The sequence below is a fragment of the Alligator sinensis genome, unplaced genomic scaffold, assembly GCF_000455745.1.
Source record: "Alligator sinensis unplaced genomic scaffold, ASM45574v1 scaffold288_1, whole genome shotgun sequence".
Classification (NCBI taxonomy): Eukaryota; Metazoa; Chordata; order Crocodylia; family Alligatoridae; genus Alligator; species Alligator sinensis.
In genome coordinates this window covers 300,178-315,812 of record NW_005841876.1, presented here as the reverse complement: position 1 = coordinate 315,812, position 15,635 = coordinate 300,178, and the positions used below count along the sequence as shown (strand labels likewise).

The following is a 15,635-nucleotide window of genomic DNA, read 5'->3' as shown; positions in this document are numbered from 1 at the left end:
TCAGCTACCCCACAGCTGTGATACTTCCCTCCCACCATGGGCCCCACCTATCTCCTGGCTATGCTGGGGGTCAGGGTCTGCCAGGCTCCTCTTGGGGGTCTGGGGGCCCTGGGGTTCATGGGGGTACAACGGGCTTCTGCCTATGCATCTCATGCCAGAGCCAGGGACAAATTGTAGCTTCTGCTGTTGATTGACTCTTTTAAAGTCTATACATGTGCAGTAGGGCCTGCTGACAGCGCCACATCATTCTCGGGGCTTGGGTGTCCCTCCAGGCTGTGCTGGGGGTTGGGGTCAGGGTCTGCCAGGGTCTTCTTGGGGTTCTGGGGGGTCCCAGGGCTCACAGGGGCGCAATGGGCTTCATGATTGCTTCCTTCATTGTCCCTGTTAGCTCCTCACTGTGTGCATATACATATACAATTAATGCACCTGAATTATCTACACAGAAAATTCAGGTGCATTAAACTGAGCTCTCACATACTTCTGAATGTTTGTCCATTGGGAGCAAATTTGCTCCTGACAGCAGCAGTTCAGTTTAAGGCTGCTCCTGTCCTGCTTCTATCCTGTTACATCAGATAGGGGGAGCTCCAGGCCTGGGCTGGCAGAGGGCACAGGGGCTGATCCCAATCTCTGTGGGGCAGAGGAGAGCTGTCCCAGCTGCCTCCCAGCCACATGAAGATCAGGACCCATCCCAATCTCCACATGGTTGGGAAAGTTGCCCTGGCAGCAAAGTGTCCTGCTGAGCCAGGACAGCTCTCCCTGTCCCCTGTGGCCCCCTGCTGCCAAGGCTGACTGGGTGCAATTTGATCCTAGTCAGAGTCTACATGTGTATCTACAGGTACTAGAAAATGGTGCATTAGACTAATTTACTCTCTGCGGGTAAACAGAGAACTGAGCGCTGCAATGTTTCCCAAATACATCATGCTGTTTTTGGCTTCTCAAGAACAGGAAACTGTCTTCTTTGAACAAACATGCTCTTTTGGTATTGTAATTATAGAGATGACCAGGGATCTAGGTTTTCTCTGATAAAAAAAAATAAAAAATCCCCAATTTCTGGATTAAAAAAAGTAACCCAAAATCCACATTTTTTTTAGTGATTAAAATGAAACACCTCTCTATATTTATCTATATATTAGTGACTTTTCATATTAATCACAGAAAAAATGTGGATTTTGAGTTACTTTTTTTAATCCAGAAATTGGGAATTTTTTTTTTAATCAGAGAAAACCAGGATCCCTGGAGATGACCAGCCAGAGGCAGATCTCGGTACAGACATTCAAAATGCCTGTGGTGGGATCAATCTAAATTACATGGTTTTTATAAGCAGCATCATTTAATTCAGTAGTGAACAGAACACATATTTGCCTGAGGGAGGAGATGGGGGCAGGGGGCATGCAGGTTGTCTATCTTAGACCGAGGTCTGCCATTTTTAAGCCAGTTTGTAAGCACTGAGCTTCTGTTCTGTTACAGGTTTAGACTGTTTTTTGAGCACTTACACTGGTAAAAGTGTAATATCTGTACCTGGCCTTTATCTGCAGGAATCACAGTAAGTTCCTGAGGCCTGCGTGCCTCTGGACCCAGAAGTAATATAGCTTGGACCAGAGGCAACAGTGTATAACTGCTTCAGTGAGGGTTTGAGGGTACGGGCGGGGAGGGCGGGGAGGGAGGTGCTAATTAGCTCTGATGAAAGTCATGTCACTACACTGAGTGAATACAGATTTCTTACCTATATCCACCAACGGACCTTTTCGTTCCTGCCTCTCATCTATAAACCCTAATTATCCTACTAGCACCCACTGTATAGGAAGTGCTTACTGCCTTGGGGCTGCAGCAGGAGGCTAGAAGAGTGGCAATCTCTTCTTTAAAAAAAAAAAAGGCAGCTATTTAGGCCAAGAGAAAATAATTTTAGTTATCATGGACAAGCTGAGATGGTAATTGTTCATGTGTCCAAAATTAACAGAATAAGGGTTTACCATAACCCAGCTGTGCCCCTCTGTAAAGGACAGCTAAACTGGACAAACTTTGCCTGTTTTTATCTAGGAGCAAACTGCCTTCTATGGGGTAAGAATGATTACATGGATCAGTACCATGGAACAGCTTGAGCAGTAAATTCTCACCACCCATGTACCCATTACTGGTACATGAGTTAAAAGTTCTTGATCCATCAAAGTTACTGCTGTCTTCAGTGTGGGATTAACTGAGATTTAAATCATTGCTAAAGATACTGGTATAAAAAAAAAAAGAGTGGTTCCATACAGAAAGGGTATCACTGTCTTATATTCTACCACAGAAGAACCTAGGGTTTGAACTGAGTTGTCACACCATCCTGACATTTTTCTGTTCACCTAATTAGCTCTTTTTTGTCCAAAACAGTGAAATTCCCCAGCTCCTGGAGAACATGCCACCACAAACCACAGGTAGCCTTGATCTAACTAGTAGCAGGACTATCTACTAGGGAAGCACTTCCCCTAGTAGTTAATTGCTTGCCATAGATTACTTGCCAGGCAATTTGGAAGGGCCAAGGAAAGCAACACCTAGAGGAAGACCTAGATTGGGAATTCATTAGGGAACTGGTCAAAGCCGCACGCTCCTGATGCTTGATCGTCATGGGAGACATCAACTTCTATGACATCTCTTGGGATGACTGCACGGCCAAATCTGATAGGTCACACCATTTTCTCATGTGCATCAATGACAAGGAGGTCTATGGGCCAACTAGGGAGAGGCATTGCTGGATCTGCTCCTGGCCAAAGGGGAGGACCTGGTGAGTGATCTGCAGATCGAGAGAAATCTTGGTGACAGCGACCATGAATTGATCACCTTCTTAGTTCACTGAAGAGCATGCAAACTCCTCAGTAAAACAGAAGTTCTTAACTTTGGGAAGACCGACTTCTGCAAAATGAGAGAACTGGTCAGTCAAGCAATCAGAGGCCATACCCTCCCCAGAAAAGGGAGTACATGAGGAATAGTAATCGCTCAAAACATAATCATGGAAGCACAGGGCAAAGCCATCCCTTCTTGCAAGAAATGCAGTCAATGAGCAAGGAAGCCCCTATGACTGAATAAGGAACTGTTGGACTTCATTAAGCTCAAAAAGAGTAGCCTACATCAGCTGGAAAACAGGAAGCATTACCAAAGGGGATTACTCTGCACTCGCCCGCAACTGCAGAGAGCAGTCGAGAAAAGACAAGGCACAAACTGAACTTAGGCTTGCTACAGGGATCAAGGACAACAAAAAATCCTTCTTTAGATATGTGGGAAGTAGGAAAAAGAACAAGGACCGTATTGGGACCCTGAGAGATCCAACGGGGCAACCGACATCAGATGCCCAAGAAAGGGCCAATCTCCTAAATGACTTTTCTGCATCAGGTTTTCACCCTCTCCTGAGGATCATACTGCCAGGAAAGGCACAAACCAATTTGGGAGTGGGTGATGGGCCCAAAATTGATGTGGATCAGGTGAGGGAACACCTTGAGAAACTGGACATTCACAAGTCGACGGCCAGATGGAATGCACTCAAAGGTCTTGAAAGAGCTGACAGACATCACTGCATCCCTGTTAGCAGGGATATTTGAAAAATCGTGGTGCTCAAGCGAAGTCCCGGATGACTGGAAAAGAGCCAACGTGGTCCCTATCTATAAGAAAGGGAGGAGGGATGAGCCAGGGAACTATAGACCAATCAGTCTGACGTCCATTCCTGGAAAAATTCTGGAGAAAACTGTCAAGGGATCCATTAACACTAGACTAATGGAAGGCAAGCTTCTGAATGCCAGCCAACATGGCTTTGTGACTAGCAGGGCTTTCCTAACCAACCTCATCTCCTTCTATGACGAGGTAACATGAGCCCTGGACAAGGGAGATGATGTGGACGTCATTTATCTGGACTTCAAGAAGGCCTTTGACCTAGTTCCCCATGATTTCCTCATGGTTAAGCTGGGGAACTGTGGCCTAGATCATCATATGGTCTGATGGCTAGGTAACTGGCTATGGGGTCAGACCCAAAGAGTACTAGTTGAAGGGAGCAAATCAACATGGTTCAGTGTTACCAGTGGAGTCCCTCAGGGCTCGGTACTCGGGCCAGCACTCTAACCATGCACTAGTAACTAGAAAGGGCGCAATTGGGATCTGATCCCTAATTCCACAATCACACAATTCCTGTGTGGTGCAGCAGTAGACACAATTGTTGAGATCAGGGATCACAGCCCACAGCACCTTTAACTGAACATGTGCCAGGGCCTAACCAAATCTAATTTAAATTTATCTTGCTAATCCAGATATTTATATAGACCTGATACCACAGTATTTTGGCATTATGTGGAAACATTTCTTCCTGTTTAGAAACAGCATCAATTTAAAAATTCACGCATGTATAAAATGCATGGAAATTAGAAGGAGAGAGAGCAAGATAACTGAGAGTTATTGTTTTAGTTAGTGTCTGGTGAATTCTGAGACATGGGAAATCTCACATGCTATGAGTAAGGCAGTATATCAGTCAAGATATACAGAAGCAGGCACTTAACTATCAAATTAGTCAAAGGACTACCTGAGTCAAAAGGCCCATTAAGGAATACCAGTTTCTTTAGCCAACAACACCCAATTGAGCAATGTGTCCAGAATCATATCCAGCTTCTTCAGACTTGTCATCCTGACTGACCAGGTACCAACGTACAGTTGGAATGACTGGGAGCAGCCTTCAACATGAGCCCTGAGCAAGCCTTGAATTCATGCCTCTGGAGCTGTAGCAAAGTACCATAACTATTCCATCATCACACCCCAGCTAATAAGACTGCATCACTGCTTCAGGCACATTCCCTAAAATTAAAATAGGGACTACCTCTAGCACTATAATAACTTTTCAAACAGAATAAGATCCTTGTGATTTCATTATATGCACAGTCAATAAACAGGAACCGGTGGGGGTGGGGAATAAAAAGCTAATTTAAAATATTTAACATGGGCCTTTTCCTCCTGTGAGAAGGTATACTAGGTAAGCTTAATATGTATACACCCTCCTTTTCCTATCTAGGAAAATCTTATACTTCAAATGGTTCATCTTACCTACAAATACATGTTGGGTATTGTGAAATACCCACAGAGATGGCTAAGTTATGATTCTTAAAGGAGTCTTCAGGGAAACTGCGCAGAAAATTCAGACACATTAATTACAAGACTCTTATTATAAAGGGAAGGTGAAGACAGGTAATCTTTTGTCTGACTATTTGATGAGCTTTAGAAACTGAGCCAACACTACAGGCAGGTGCAACTGAACCACTGCAGCTAGTGTTGGCAAATCCTACTGTATTCACATTTATCATTTGACAGTTATATCTGTGCTGTCTCTTTTTACAGCATTTAATAGCATCAGACCTTATTAATTCACTTTTTTTATTATATATCCACTGACAGTAACTGGCACTGATTTTACTTAGGAACCATAACTTTCAGAAGAATTCAGACCAGATCCATGATCCTCAATGACTGACTGATTCACCAGGTAGCTGATGGTAATTTAGTTCTATAAGGCAGGAGCTGAAGCAATTAAGTGAAAAAGTAAAAGTATCAATGCTAATGATTAAAGTTTCATTGCTTAGGAAGCAGTGAATTTGTGAAGTACAACCTCTCCTTCACTATTGTCTTCTTTCAGTCAATGTTAGTACAAAATGACTAAAACCCATGTCCTGAAGACTATTTATGTTAATTTCTAATTAGTTATTAAAAGAAATTAATCTAGACACAAGCTGCAAAAACATTTTCCCGCTAAGATGATATTCAGACTGCTCTGTTTCACCATCCCTTTTCTATACAAGCTACTATTTCAAATGAACAATCAGATACTTTATCTGTCCTTGGAAGAAGCATTTAATTTTAAATTATTTATCCTGCCTTTATCACCTATATTACTGGAGGGTAAAAACATGCTCCTGCCTATCACCTATGATGAAACAGTGATAAAGTTATTACAGTCCTAAAGAATGCCTTTGATCTTCTAGGGAAGAATGTGGGGAGGTATGAAGTGGGGAATGCTCTTTCCAGGATCTAATCATATGATAGATGTCAACTTTGCATCTATTAAAATTCATGACAACATTTCCCAGAATCATTTTTGTAGATATATACCCCTAAAAATGTCCGGAGTCAGGCAGAAGAGTCCGCAGGCAGTCACCTACCAACTTCAAATCAGATAATCCAACATCAGCATTTTATAGATTTAAAAGATCTCCTCAAAACAATCAGTAAGACCGCACTGAAGCAGACCAGTGGAAGATCTAGTAAGACTGAGAAAACAACTAATTATCTCTATGTTCAATGAGTCATCTCTTCTTTCTTACCTCTATCCTATTGGCTAAGAAATAAAAATAAAATGAGGTGGCATCATATCATTTCTGCAGTTCACTGCAATCCCTTAAACTTAGATATTTCAGTTGTTTTGACAGAACCCATCAGAATAAATCTATTGCTATATGCCTGACATTATGCTGGACTCTTATCCTAAACAAGCTGCTTTACCACAATAAATTATAGGGAAATATAAAGATTTCTTGGTCATGGTAGGTATTAAGAAGGTTTACTTTCTGTCAGTCACAATAATACAAGATTCAGCCTTGGTGACAGGAGGAGCTGTACTGAGTACAGTCATCAAATGGTGATGATATTTTTCACATATGATAGCCCAGGGACTTTAGCTGAACTGAACATTCGAATGGGGCAAGATATAAATTAATCCCAAACTCAGCCTTACACTACTACTAAGATCAGATTTCTACAAACACTTCTATAACTAAATGGTCCCAGTTTGAATACCAGTCTCTTAGTAAACAGGTGTGGTAACCATGGGTCTGGCAACTGCTGATTCATTACAGCAGGTTGGAAGGATTCATGCAAAGGTATAAAATAAAGAAGGTAGGGCTGGAGGTCCTGAAGGATCGTAAGAAATTGATTAAAACAGTAAGGAAGAGACAGTGTGCCTGTGTGAAACTTCACAGATGGACAAGTGAAGAAGGTGTTAGGAAGAGTGGTGGGTAAACAACTAAAAGGTGAATATGCTGACCTAGTGTGGATGGTTGTAAGAAATTATTTGCCAGTGACAGAAGTGCAATACAGACAAGCGCATCAAGGTGCACACGGAAGAAGTGTGGGGAAAAAAAAACAGTGGGATGTGTTTTGGGAAGGGACATATGCAAAGTGGGTGTGGGGAAGAGTCTGCCACTTTCTGTGTCACCAAAAAAAAAAATCTGCTATTAGTGTTGGAGATGGTACTATATGGATTTATGCCAAAGGAAACATTATTAAGGACTTCATTAACAGGTGTTAAAACTAGTTTATAGAAAGTAAAAAGCCTCTGGGTGTTTAAGGGGTTGGCTTTCACTGAAAAAGAGTGCCTGAAGGTGGGGCTGCATGAACTGAAATAATATATCGACTGGGACAAGGAAGAGATTGGAGAGTAACAGACCAAGAAGAAGTGGAGGAAAAAAGACTGAACACGCTTGTTCACTAAATGAATAGGGAGGACTGATGGGCAGGGCAGGGAGTTTCAGGTGGTAGCCTCTCATGGAGTTTTGTATGAAGAAAAAGATTTCTGTAAGGGTTTGTTTTTTGTGGGAAGTTGATGCATGTTATTTAAGAGTTTAATATATATGTAGCAGTATGTTTTTGATATGTAGTTGTTTCTGTACTATGAAGTCTCAGTAAAACAAGGATGCTCAGTATGTGTATGCTTTGTGAGTGTAGGGTGATAAGTGTATTTTTAATAACATTTGTTTAAAAAAAAAGGAAAAAAAAAAGGTTCCCATCAGCATTTTTGGCACCGAGTGCTGGAACTTGCTCTGGCCTCTCTGAGTGCCAGCCTGGTATTGTAGCCCTGTTCTCGTTCCCTCATGGAGGAACAACTGCCTGGTTAAGAGCCATATGCACAAAAATAAAGGTTCCCATCAGTATGTTTGCCCCATATGGGCCACATACTTTATAGTCATGCTCAGTGCTGGCTGCATTTAATCAGGTTCATAGTTTACTTCCATTATTGAGATCAGGGGTATAGGTTGTAGCTGTGTTGGTCTAAGGACATAGGCAGACAAGGTTCTTTCAGATTCACAAGGGTGAATCTGATATCGTTCACAACGGCAAATCTGATATCTTTTATTAGACCAACTTAAATAGTTGGAAAATTTTTCTTAGCAAGCTTTCGGGTTTAAAAACCCTTCGTCTGGCTGAGGAAGCATCTGCAGTTGGTGTGTGCTCTTCCTGAGCACACACCAACTGCCGTTACTGAGCTCATACTACTTTTAGCAGCAGCAGTTCAAAGATAAGCAATATATTTAACAGTTTTCTTATATGCTTTTCTTCCATGCTCTTATATTCAAATAAATATGGTAGTTATTGCTATTATAATAGTCATTATAATTATTATTCTAAATTATTTTCTTTCTCTGAATAAGAAATAGTATGCCTGTGCTTTACTTGTATTTCTTCTAATTAGACAATGTACCTGTGGCATTAAAACAAGCCCATGAAATGAATACACATGAACTTACTGGTAACTGGAAAGAGAAAAGGATGGTTTGCTCATAATAGTAGTGACAAATTTCTCCTCCCACCTCCCCTTTGTCACACCCAGAGGTGTGGAGGGGTAGAGCTTCTCAGAGTGGAGGGGTGGGGGTGGTATACACAAGTCTTACCTATGCCAGGGACTCAGAAACAGTCCCTGGATGCTGCTGCAGCAGCATGGTGTGCCTGCCCTGGTCTTGCTTTTACAGCAGCAACAAGGTGATTGTGAAGCAACTTGGCTGCCAGGGCTGCCAACCCTCCAGGTTTGCTCTGGAGTCTCCACGATTAGATATAAATCTCCAGGAGACTGCTGAGACTCACCCAGCAGATAAATAAGAGGGCATTCATTGAAATAAATATTAAATATTGAATTTGATTTATACAGTAGTCCAATAGGTTTTTAAAATGTAATAGTAATGTGCATTTGCCTTCTTGACGTAAAGTCTATGCACCGTAATCCATAACTGATATACATAAGCACGCAGGCACATTTGTGTTGTGTACTGTAGGCACATTGGCATTCTGGAAACCTCCTGGAATAGATTTCAACAGAGTTGGTAACCCTACTGGCTGCTGCTCCAAGAGCAATCCCATAGGGCTCCTTTTGTTGCTGGGGACTTCATGGGGGTGGGAGGTGATTCTGGTGCTCCTCGTTAAGTTAGTGCCCGGAGCTAGTGCCCCTCTCACCTATCCTTAGTTATGCTACTGGCCACACCTTTTCAAATGTTCTCTTTTTTCTGACTACAGCAGTAAAAAGTGGAATTATAGCATACATTCTTAACACTATTCACCATGTACAACACAAAATAAATCCCAGTAGTTGAAATAAAACACCAGACATCATGTGCACATAATAATAAGCTAGAAAAATATCAATGGAAGAGATATGACCTTTTCCTGTTCTATGTTTTTAATCACATGGCAGTAGCATGCTAGTACTTTATATATCTATGCTACTAAGGTCTATCATTTATACCTGACCTATCAGGAAATATTTCTTTCATAAAAAGGTATTTTTCATGATGCTCACAGTTCCATCAGTTTAAAAACCGTGCTTTCTGCCAGCTCAGGTACTTTTTTCTCTATAGAAAATCTGAAAGACTCATCAACAGAACAACTCTGCAAACACTTATGCAACTAGACAAAAGGCACTGCAGTATAGATAATAAAATGCTTTTATCAAGATCAGAAGGATTTACCTTGACAGGAAGTCAGTGAAAGAGAGGCGTATTGGATATCCATGGCGTATGATTTTCACCATCTCTAGGACACCAATATACTGCAGTTGAGCCGACACATAAAAATTATCAAAAGTATCTGGCAGCTTAGAATTATTGGGTTTGATACAATGAACAGAATGCGGTGTACAGTTCTGAAGCTTCCCAATAATATCTGCTAGTGATTTCTGTGGAGAGAAATAAAACCCAACAAGTTCTCAAATGGCCATTAGTCTGCACTGAAATCAGTTCCATAACATAACACAAACACACTTTTGCAAACAACAAAACTTCATTTTTTTAAAAGGGTTCTCAATCATTTGGTTTCACATCATTTTTTAAAAGGCTTGACCTGAAGGCACAAATTGCTTATTCAAGCAAATCATGCTTCTGCTGGCCTTTGTAAACAGTAGAGCCTCATTCTGTGCTTAAAACTCTTCTATAAATCTTTGTCCAGTAAATGTTCACTAACCCTGAGCTGTGTTGCCACTGTGATTGGGTCCCCTCGTTCCAGTCTCTGAAGAAATGTAGAAGTACCTTTCTTTTTCAACAACTGTGGAAAGAAAAGTATACATGGACTACCTTAATCTCAATATATATATATATATATAAATATATATATATCCTTATTAAAGAAGTTCATTGATAAAGGAATTAAAAACCTGGGTCAGCATCACATGACACAGGGACAAATGACATAAGTTTAGATTTTCAAAAATTGCCAGGAGAATGGCCAAATAACCAAAGAAATCTGCATAGGAATGGCTGGCAACAAAGTTTTGATTTTGGAAGTAGACATGTACTATCGTATACACACATTTCATTTGAGTATAGCACATCAACGTAATCTTTGGTCAAGTATGAGTAAAGTGTGCATATATACTCATTTTCATTTAGAAATAAGAAAAGTAACGTGAACCTGGGGATTGTATTATGCTATCAAGGACAGGATATTAAGCATAATATATCATTTCCATATTAATAGAATAAGATTACTTCCTTATGTAAAGAAGGGGTGGGGTGTGAATGGTCATGTATATCATAGATAATCCTCATACATTATAACATTTTTAAATGTGATGCCCAGAGTTCATTCACTACTTCTTTGTCCCGTATAGATGAATGTATTTTTTTACTCTAGTATATATAATTAGTATGAGCAGTTATTTTTTTATATAAGAACCAGTGATAACTTCTCTCTCAATAAACAGGGAAAAGCAAACATATAAAACATTTTAAATGTTTTACTTTGTATATTTGAGAGGTATATTGTAAAGATTAGTTTAGGAATAGCCTGAAGAAACAGGCTCTTGTTGAGCTTTCTAAATTGAGGCTAGCAGAACCAATATATTTTTAAGTTTGGTCATGACCATAGAAGATTAAACATCTATTGGTTGAAATAATCTATAATTGTTGACAGTCTCTTCAATTCTGACCCTCTCTCAATCGCTTTCTTCTCCTGTCCACTTGGGCATAATCTATAAACCTCTATTCCACTCAGACTCCGTATGTTTTGGCCTAATTTTATCCTTTCAATTCATACCAAAAGATATGGGTATCTTCTCATCTGATCTCAACCAGACCCAACCTATTTAAAAGAAAAAAAAATGCATTTCCCAGCAATTCCCTACTTGCTGTGCTGGATGTGAGACCTGTTCTGCTTTCAAATTTCACAAGCCAGAACTGAACAGAACTTAAAAGGAAAACTCATTTCCATCCTAGAAAAGAGACTGGAAGTCTACTAGGTTTCACATTTCTTCATAATAGCACTTAGTATTTACATAATGCTGATCAACAACAGATCTCAAAAAAAGTTTTTAAAAGGTGGGTACAACACTTGGAGCATGTACACATATCAAGGCCAGTCAGTGGTAGAACCAGGAGCAGGATAGTAACCCAGTCAGTTGTAATATGCTGCAGACTGTACTTCTTCCCATGGGGAAAGGAATGGGTGGGACAGGGACAGTAAAGAGGAAAGAAACTAAGGAGATGGAAACAGAAGGTGAATTTAATTAAAACAACCACAAAAAAAGGAAGATTCTGGCTTTGATTCAGGAAGAAGGCTGCATCAAATCATGTCTTAATTCTCCACCTAACACTCTAAATCTCCTTTAAGCTCCTCACAGAAATCAAATATATCTTTGCCAAGGAAGTTTTATGCTTGAAAATCACATACCTCTACTAGATTTAAAGAGAAAGTATGCACATCTAGTTCTATCACTACTAGTATGAGAAGACCATCAATCTTTCTCTACTTCCACAACAAGTAGAGCCCTATATTGAATACTTTCCAAAAGCCTTGCAATGGCTGCATTCATAGCCCACTAATCAAGAGAAACAGAAATGATTAGGAAAAGAAACAAGAAGAGTCCGAGGGAAAAGCTTTTACTGATAATTTGTGTTCACTTTTCTGATTTTTTTGCAGAAACGGGTTTAGCCACACAAGGGGAAAGTTGATATCTTGAACAAGGCCAAAAAGTCTGGGAAGAGAAGATAATTAAGCTACAAGAGGGAGTGTAAGCCCATTTTTGAATTACGTGTCTCTTCCATTTTAGAGATCATACTGCCAGGAAATTATAATCCGCAATGTAATTTACATGCAGCTTTAATAGGAGGCTAGTATTCCACAAGTTGAGTTTATCCCTCTAGATTTTTCTGTCCCTTAAATTTTCTGTTCATTTCAAAGGCAGCTAAACAGTTGAAGCAGAAAGTATTCCCTATGCAGCTAATAAAATTAGTAATATTGTGTGCACTACTGTATGGGATTGAGAAGAGTGGATTTCAGAGATCCTTTAATCAATAGTGCTATTGTATAGTTCCCTTAGCTGTGCTGCAATTAAAATAGTGTGATTGATTATTTCAATGTGTAAGTCAAAATTAAAGTACTGCACATGCCATAGAATATAAGAAGCATTCTGAAATGCTCAGATGTCTTTAACATTTTGGTAATTGAGAAAAGACTGATTCTTTAAGGGGAAAAAAAGAGTTCTAAATTCTTACCTTACTCAGCTCTGTGTATTTCTTTGCTTCTCCACTTGTGTAGGTTATTGAAGGTTTCTTACTGAGCAAGGCTGCTTTGGACCCTCTAATTTTAAGTGAATGATATGGAGGGACAAGGGAGCCTGTCTGTGTCAGTTTGGACTGGAACAACTGATTGATGACTACATTTTCACTAGCTGGGAGAAAAAAAAAATGCATAGAGATAAAATACAGGTGGGAAAATTATACACACAGTGCTTGAAAGGAACAAGACACACAGTGGGAGACAGCATTAAACAAGAGGAGGCTTAAACTAGTTCAGATGAACAGCCTATTAAATTTTTCTTTTATGCATTGTTAGTTATTCTGTTGCAAGTCCAGTAGCATTCAATTATCCACCAATGGCAGCCATCAGCAACTTTTAAAAAATTATTTATTTACTCAAGTTAAAATGTACTTAAATTGACCAGAATGGGGCAGTGAGCAATATAAATCACATCCAGTGTTACAGGTCTGTGTAAACCTCAGAGCTTAGGTTATGATTATTTGTGCATATTTTATTTTGATACTGGCATACTATTTAGTTACTTAGGGCTGAAACCTATTTTGCCTTTATGCACCTAAGTGGCTCTTGCATAGCTATATAACTGCAGTTCCTAGCATTTACATTTGTTGCTTTTACATACTATTCCCATATGAGGTGGAATAGAATTACCCAGGGCATGTCTACATGTACTATTACCATGCAGCAATAAACTCTTGTGCTTATTATGTAAGAGTTTATTGCCCCTGGGCACACCGTGTGAACGTGCACCCGGTGCTCTGACCTGGCTCAGTGTGCAGTGGAGGGGCTGGCTGGGGTACAAGTTTGCTCCAGTGTGGGGCTAGTTGGCAGTCAACCCCAACACTAAAGCATCCTTGTGCCCGAGCCAGCCTCATTAGCATCTACACATACAGTGCTGCAGAGTAAAAAACTGCTGCAGGCTATATTAGTTTACTCCAGCCTAATAGCTGTGCACGTGTAGACACCAAGACATTTACTGCGGAGCTAATTAGGTAACTGCAATAAATGTCTCATATAGATGCACCCCCAGGTATGTAAGTAACTGCCTGAAGCAAAATGGAGGCCCTCCCAGAGGTTGCAACAGTTGCCCAGACTGTCCCAAGCTCCCTCATCCACCAAGGGTTTGAACCTGCACCCCACCTTTCCAAGGAGGTGTGATGACTACAAGGTCATGGGATAAACAGTGCCCAGAGCATTTTACAGCCCTCCTCCACCAGCTGACCCATGGGGTAGCCAAGAGACAAAGATATGAGGGGGAAAGAAGAGCAGCTTAAGGCAGAGGGAGTGCATGTCTGAGAGAGCCATTGCTTTAGAAGGGAGGGGGGCACTGGGATCTGTCCCTTGCCCCTAAGGACTTTTCTGCATCTTGCATTTAAAATTCATTGCATAAAACAAACAGCAGTGGGGTAGTTTCTGCCACACTGCAGCCAGAATGCATGGCCCTTTCCCTTTGAAAAGGGATATGTGGGTTGAAATCCCTGATGCTGAGGAGGACCTAGAACTCAGGTAAACTGGGTGAATGTTCAGGCAGGTCTAATATGAGAAAACAGAAAATGACTTTGTAACCAATTATTAAGATAGTGTAAGTGTTTCTGTAAGAGAGACCTAGTTCAAGATTTTAGCATTATAAGCAAATAGTTTACATTTTAACTTATGTTGTAGTTTGGAATTTCTCTACATACTCACCCGCTAATGGTTACTGGGACTCCACATGAGACTCTTTACTGCACAGTACAGCTAATTACTGCGCAGTAATTGTCTGCATCTACATGTGCAGACATTTATGGCACAGTAATTGGCTATAAATATGAGTAAATTTGCTACCTGCAAATGCAAATAGCAAATTTACTGGAGATTACTTACTGTGGAGTAGCACATGTGTAGATGCCTGAGCAAATGGGCTCCCAGTCAGCTGGGCAGCAGGGCACGGTAGATTGCTCCCTGCCCCCAGGAGCTGTCTGCTGCCATGGCAGGCTTTGCCATTGGAGCCCAGACAGGCACAATGTCCTCCTGCCTCAGAAGCATCCTTATCTCCCTGCCCAAGTCCCATGGTCATGGGGCCAGGTATGGGAGATCCTTCTCTCTCAGCACTGGTCCTGTAACCACAGAGCTGGCGCTAGGGGAGAAGGATCTCTCGGCCCAGGCCCCACGAACACAGAGCAGGGGCTAGGAGCTGCCTGCTGTTGGGGTAGGGGGTTGTGCTAGGAGCTGCCTGCTGTTGGGGTAGGGGGGTGTTGTCTACACCCAGGCTCTGGTGGCAGAGCCCACCTCAGCATCAGGCAGCTTCTATCATGCAGGGGATGCCTAGAGCTTGACCTAGCTGCTGCAGGGTCCCATCTGCTCCCATGCCCCGGTTCATCTAGACATATGCCCATTAGCATTTACTCTCAATTAGTTTACTCAAGAGTAAACTGCTCCCACATTATTTGCATGCGTCGATGTGCCCACCAATTCCCTTTTTTGCTGGTTTTTATTTAATCGTATTTAAAATCGCCTTTTCAGATAGTATGGAATAGTGTTATATTTCCTATTATTATTATTATTGTTAGTGTTAATAACAACAACTACTACTACTACTACTACTTGTACTGAAGTAGCACATTGGAAGTGTCAATGAAGATCAAGGGCCTACTGCAGTAATCACTATATAAACATATTTTAAACAAACAAATAATACATTATCCAGGGCTTCACCTGGAATACTGTTTCCAGTTCTGAGCACTGCACTTAAAGATATAGACATATTGGAAGTAGTCCAGAAAAGAGCAAAAGTAATGATCAGAAGTCTAGAAAACATGGCATATGAGGAAAGGCTAGAAATATAAGGATTACTTTGT

General features: G+C 40.9%; 1 protein-coding gene across 1 annotated transcript in view; it reads right to left on the bottom strand.

The window, feature by feature from the left end:
- MYO16 (myosin XVI) overlaps positions 1-15,635 on the bottom strand; it is a 418,223-nt gene that overhangs the window by 136,871 nt on the left and 265,717 nt on the right. The window contains exons 22-24 of the mRNA XM_006017262.3: positions 12,756-12,931; positions 10,228-10,308; positions 9,738-9,943 (exon numbers count right to left, since the gene is read on the bottom strand). Coding sequence (XP_006017324.1) covers positions 9,738-9,943; positions 10,228-10,308; positions 12,756-12,931 — 463 coding nt within the window. The remainder of the gene's footprint in view (positions 1-9,737; positions 9,944-10,227; positions 10,309-12,755; positions 12,932-15,635) is intronic.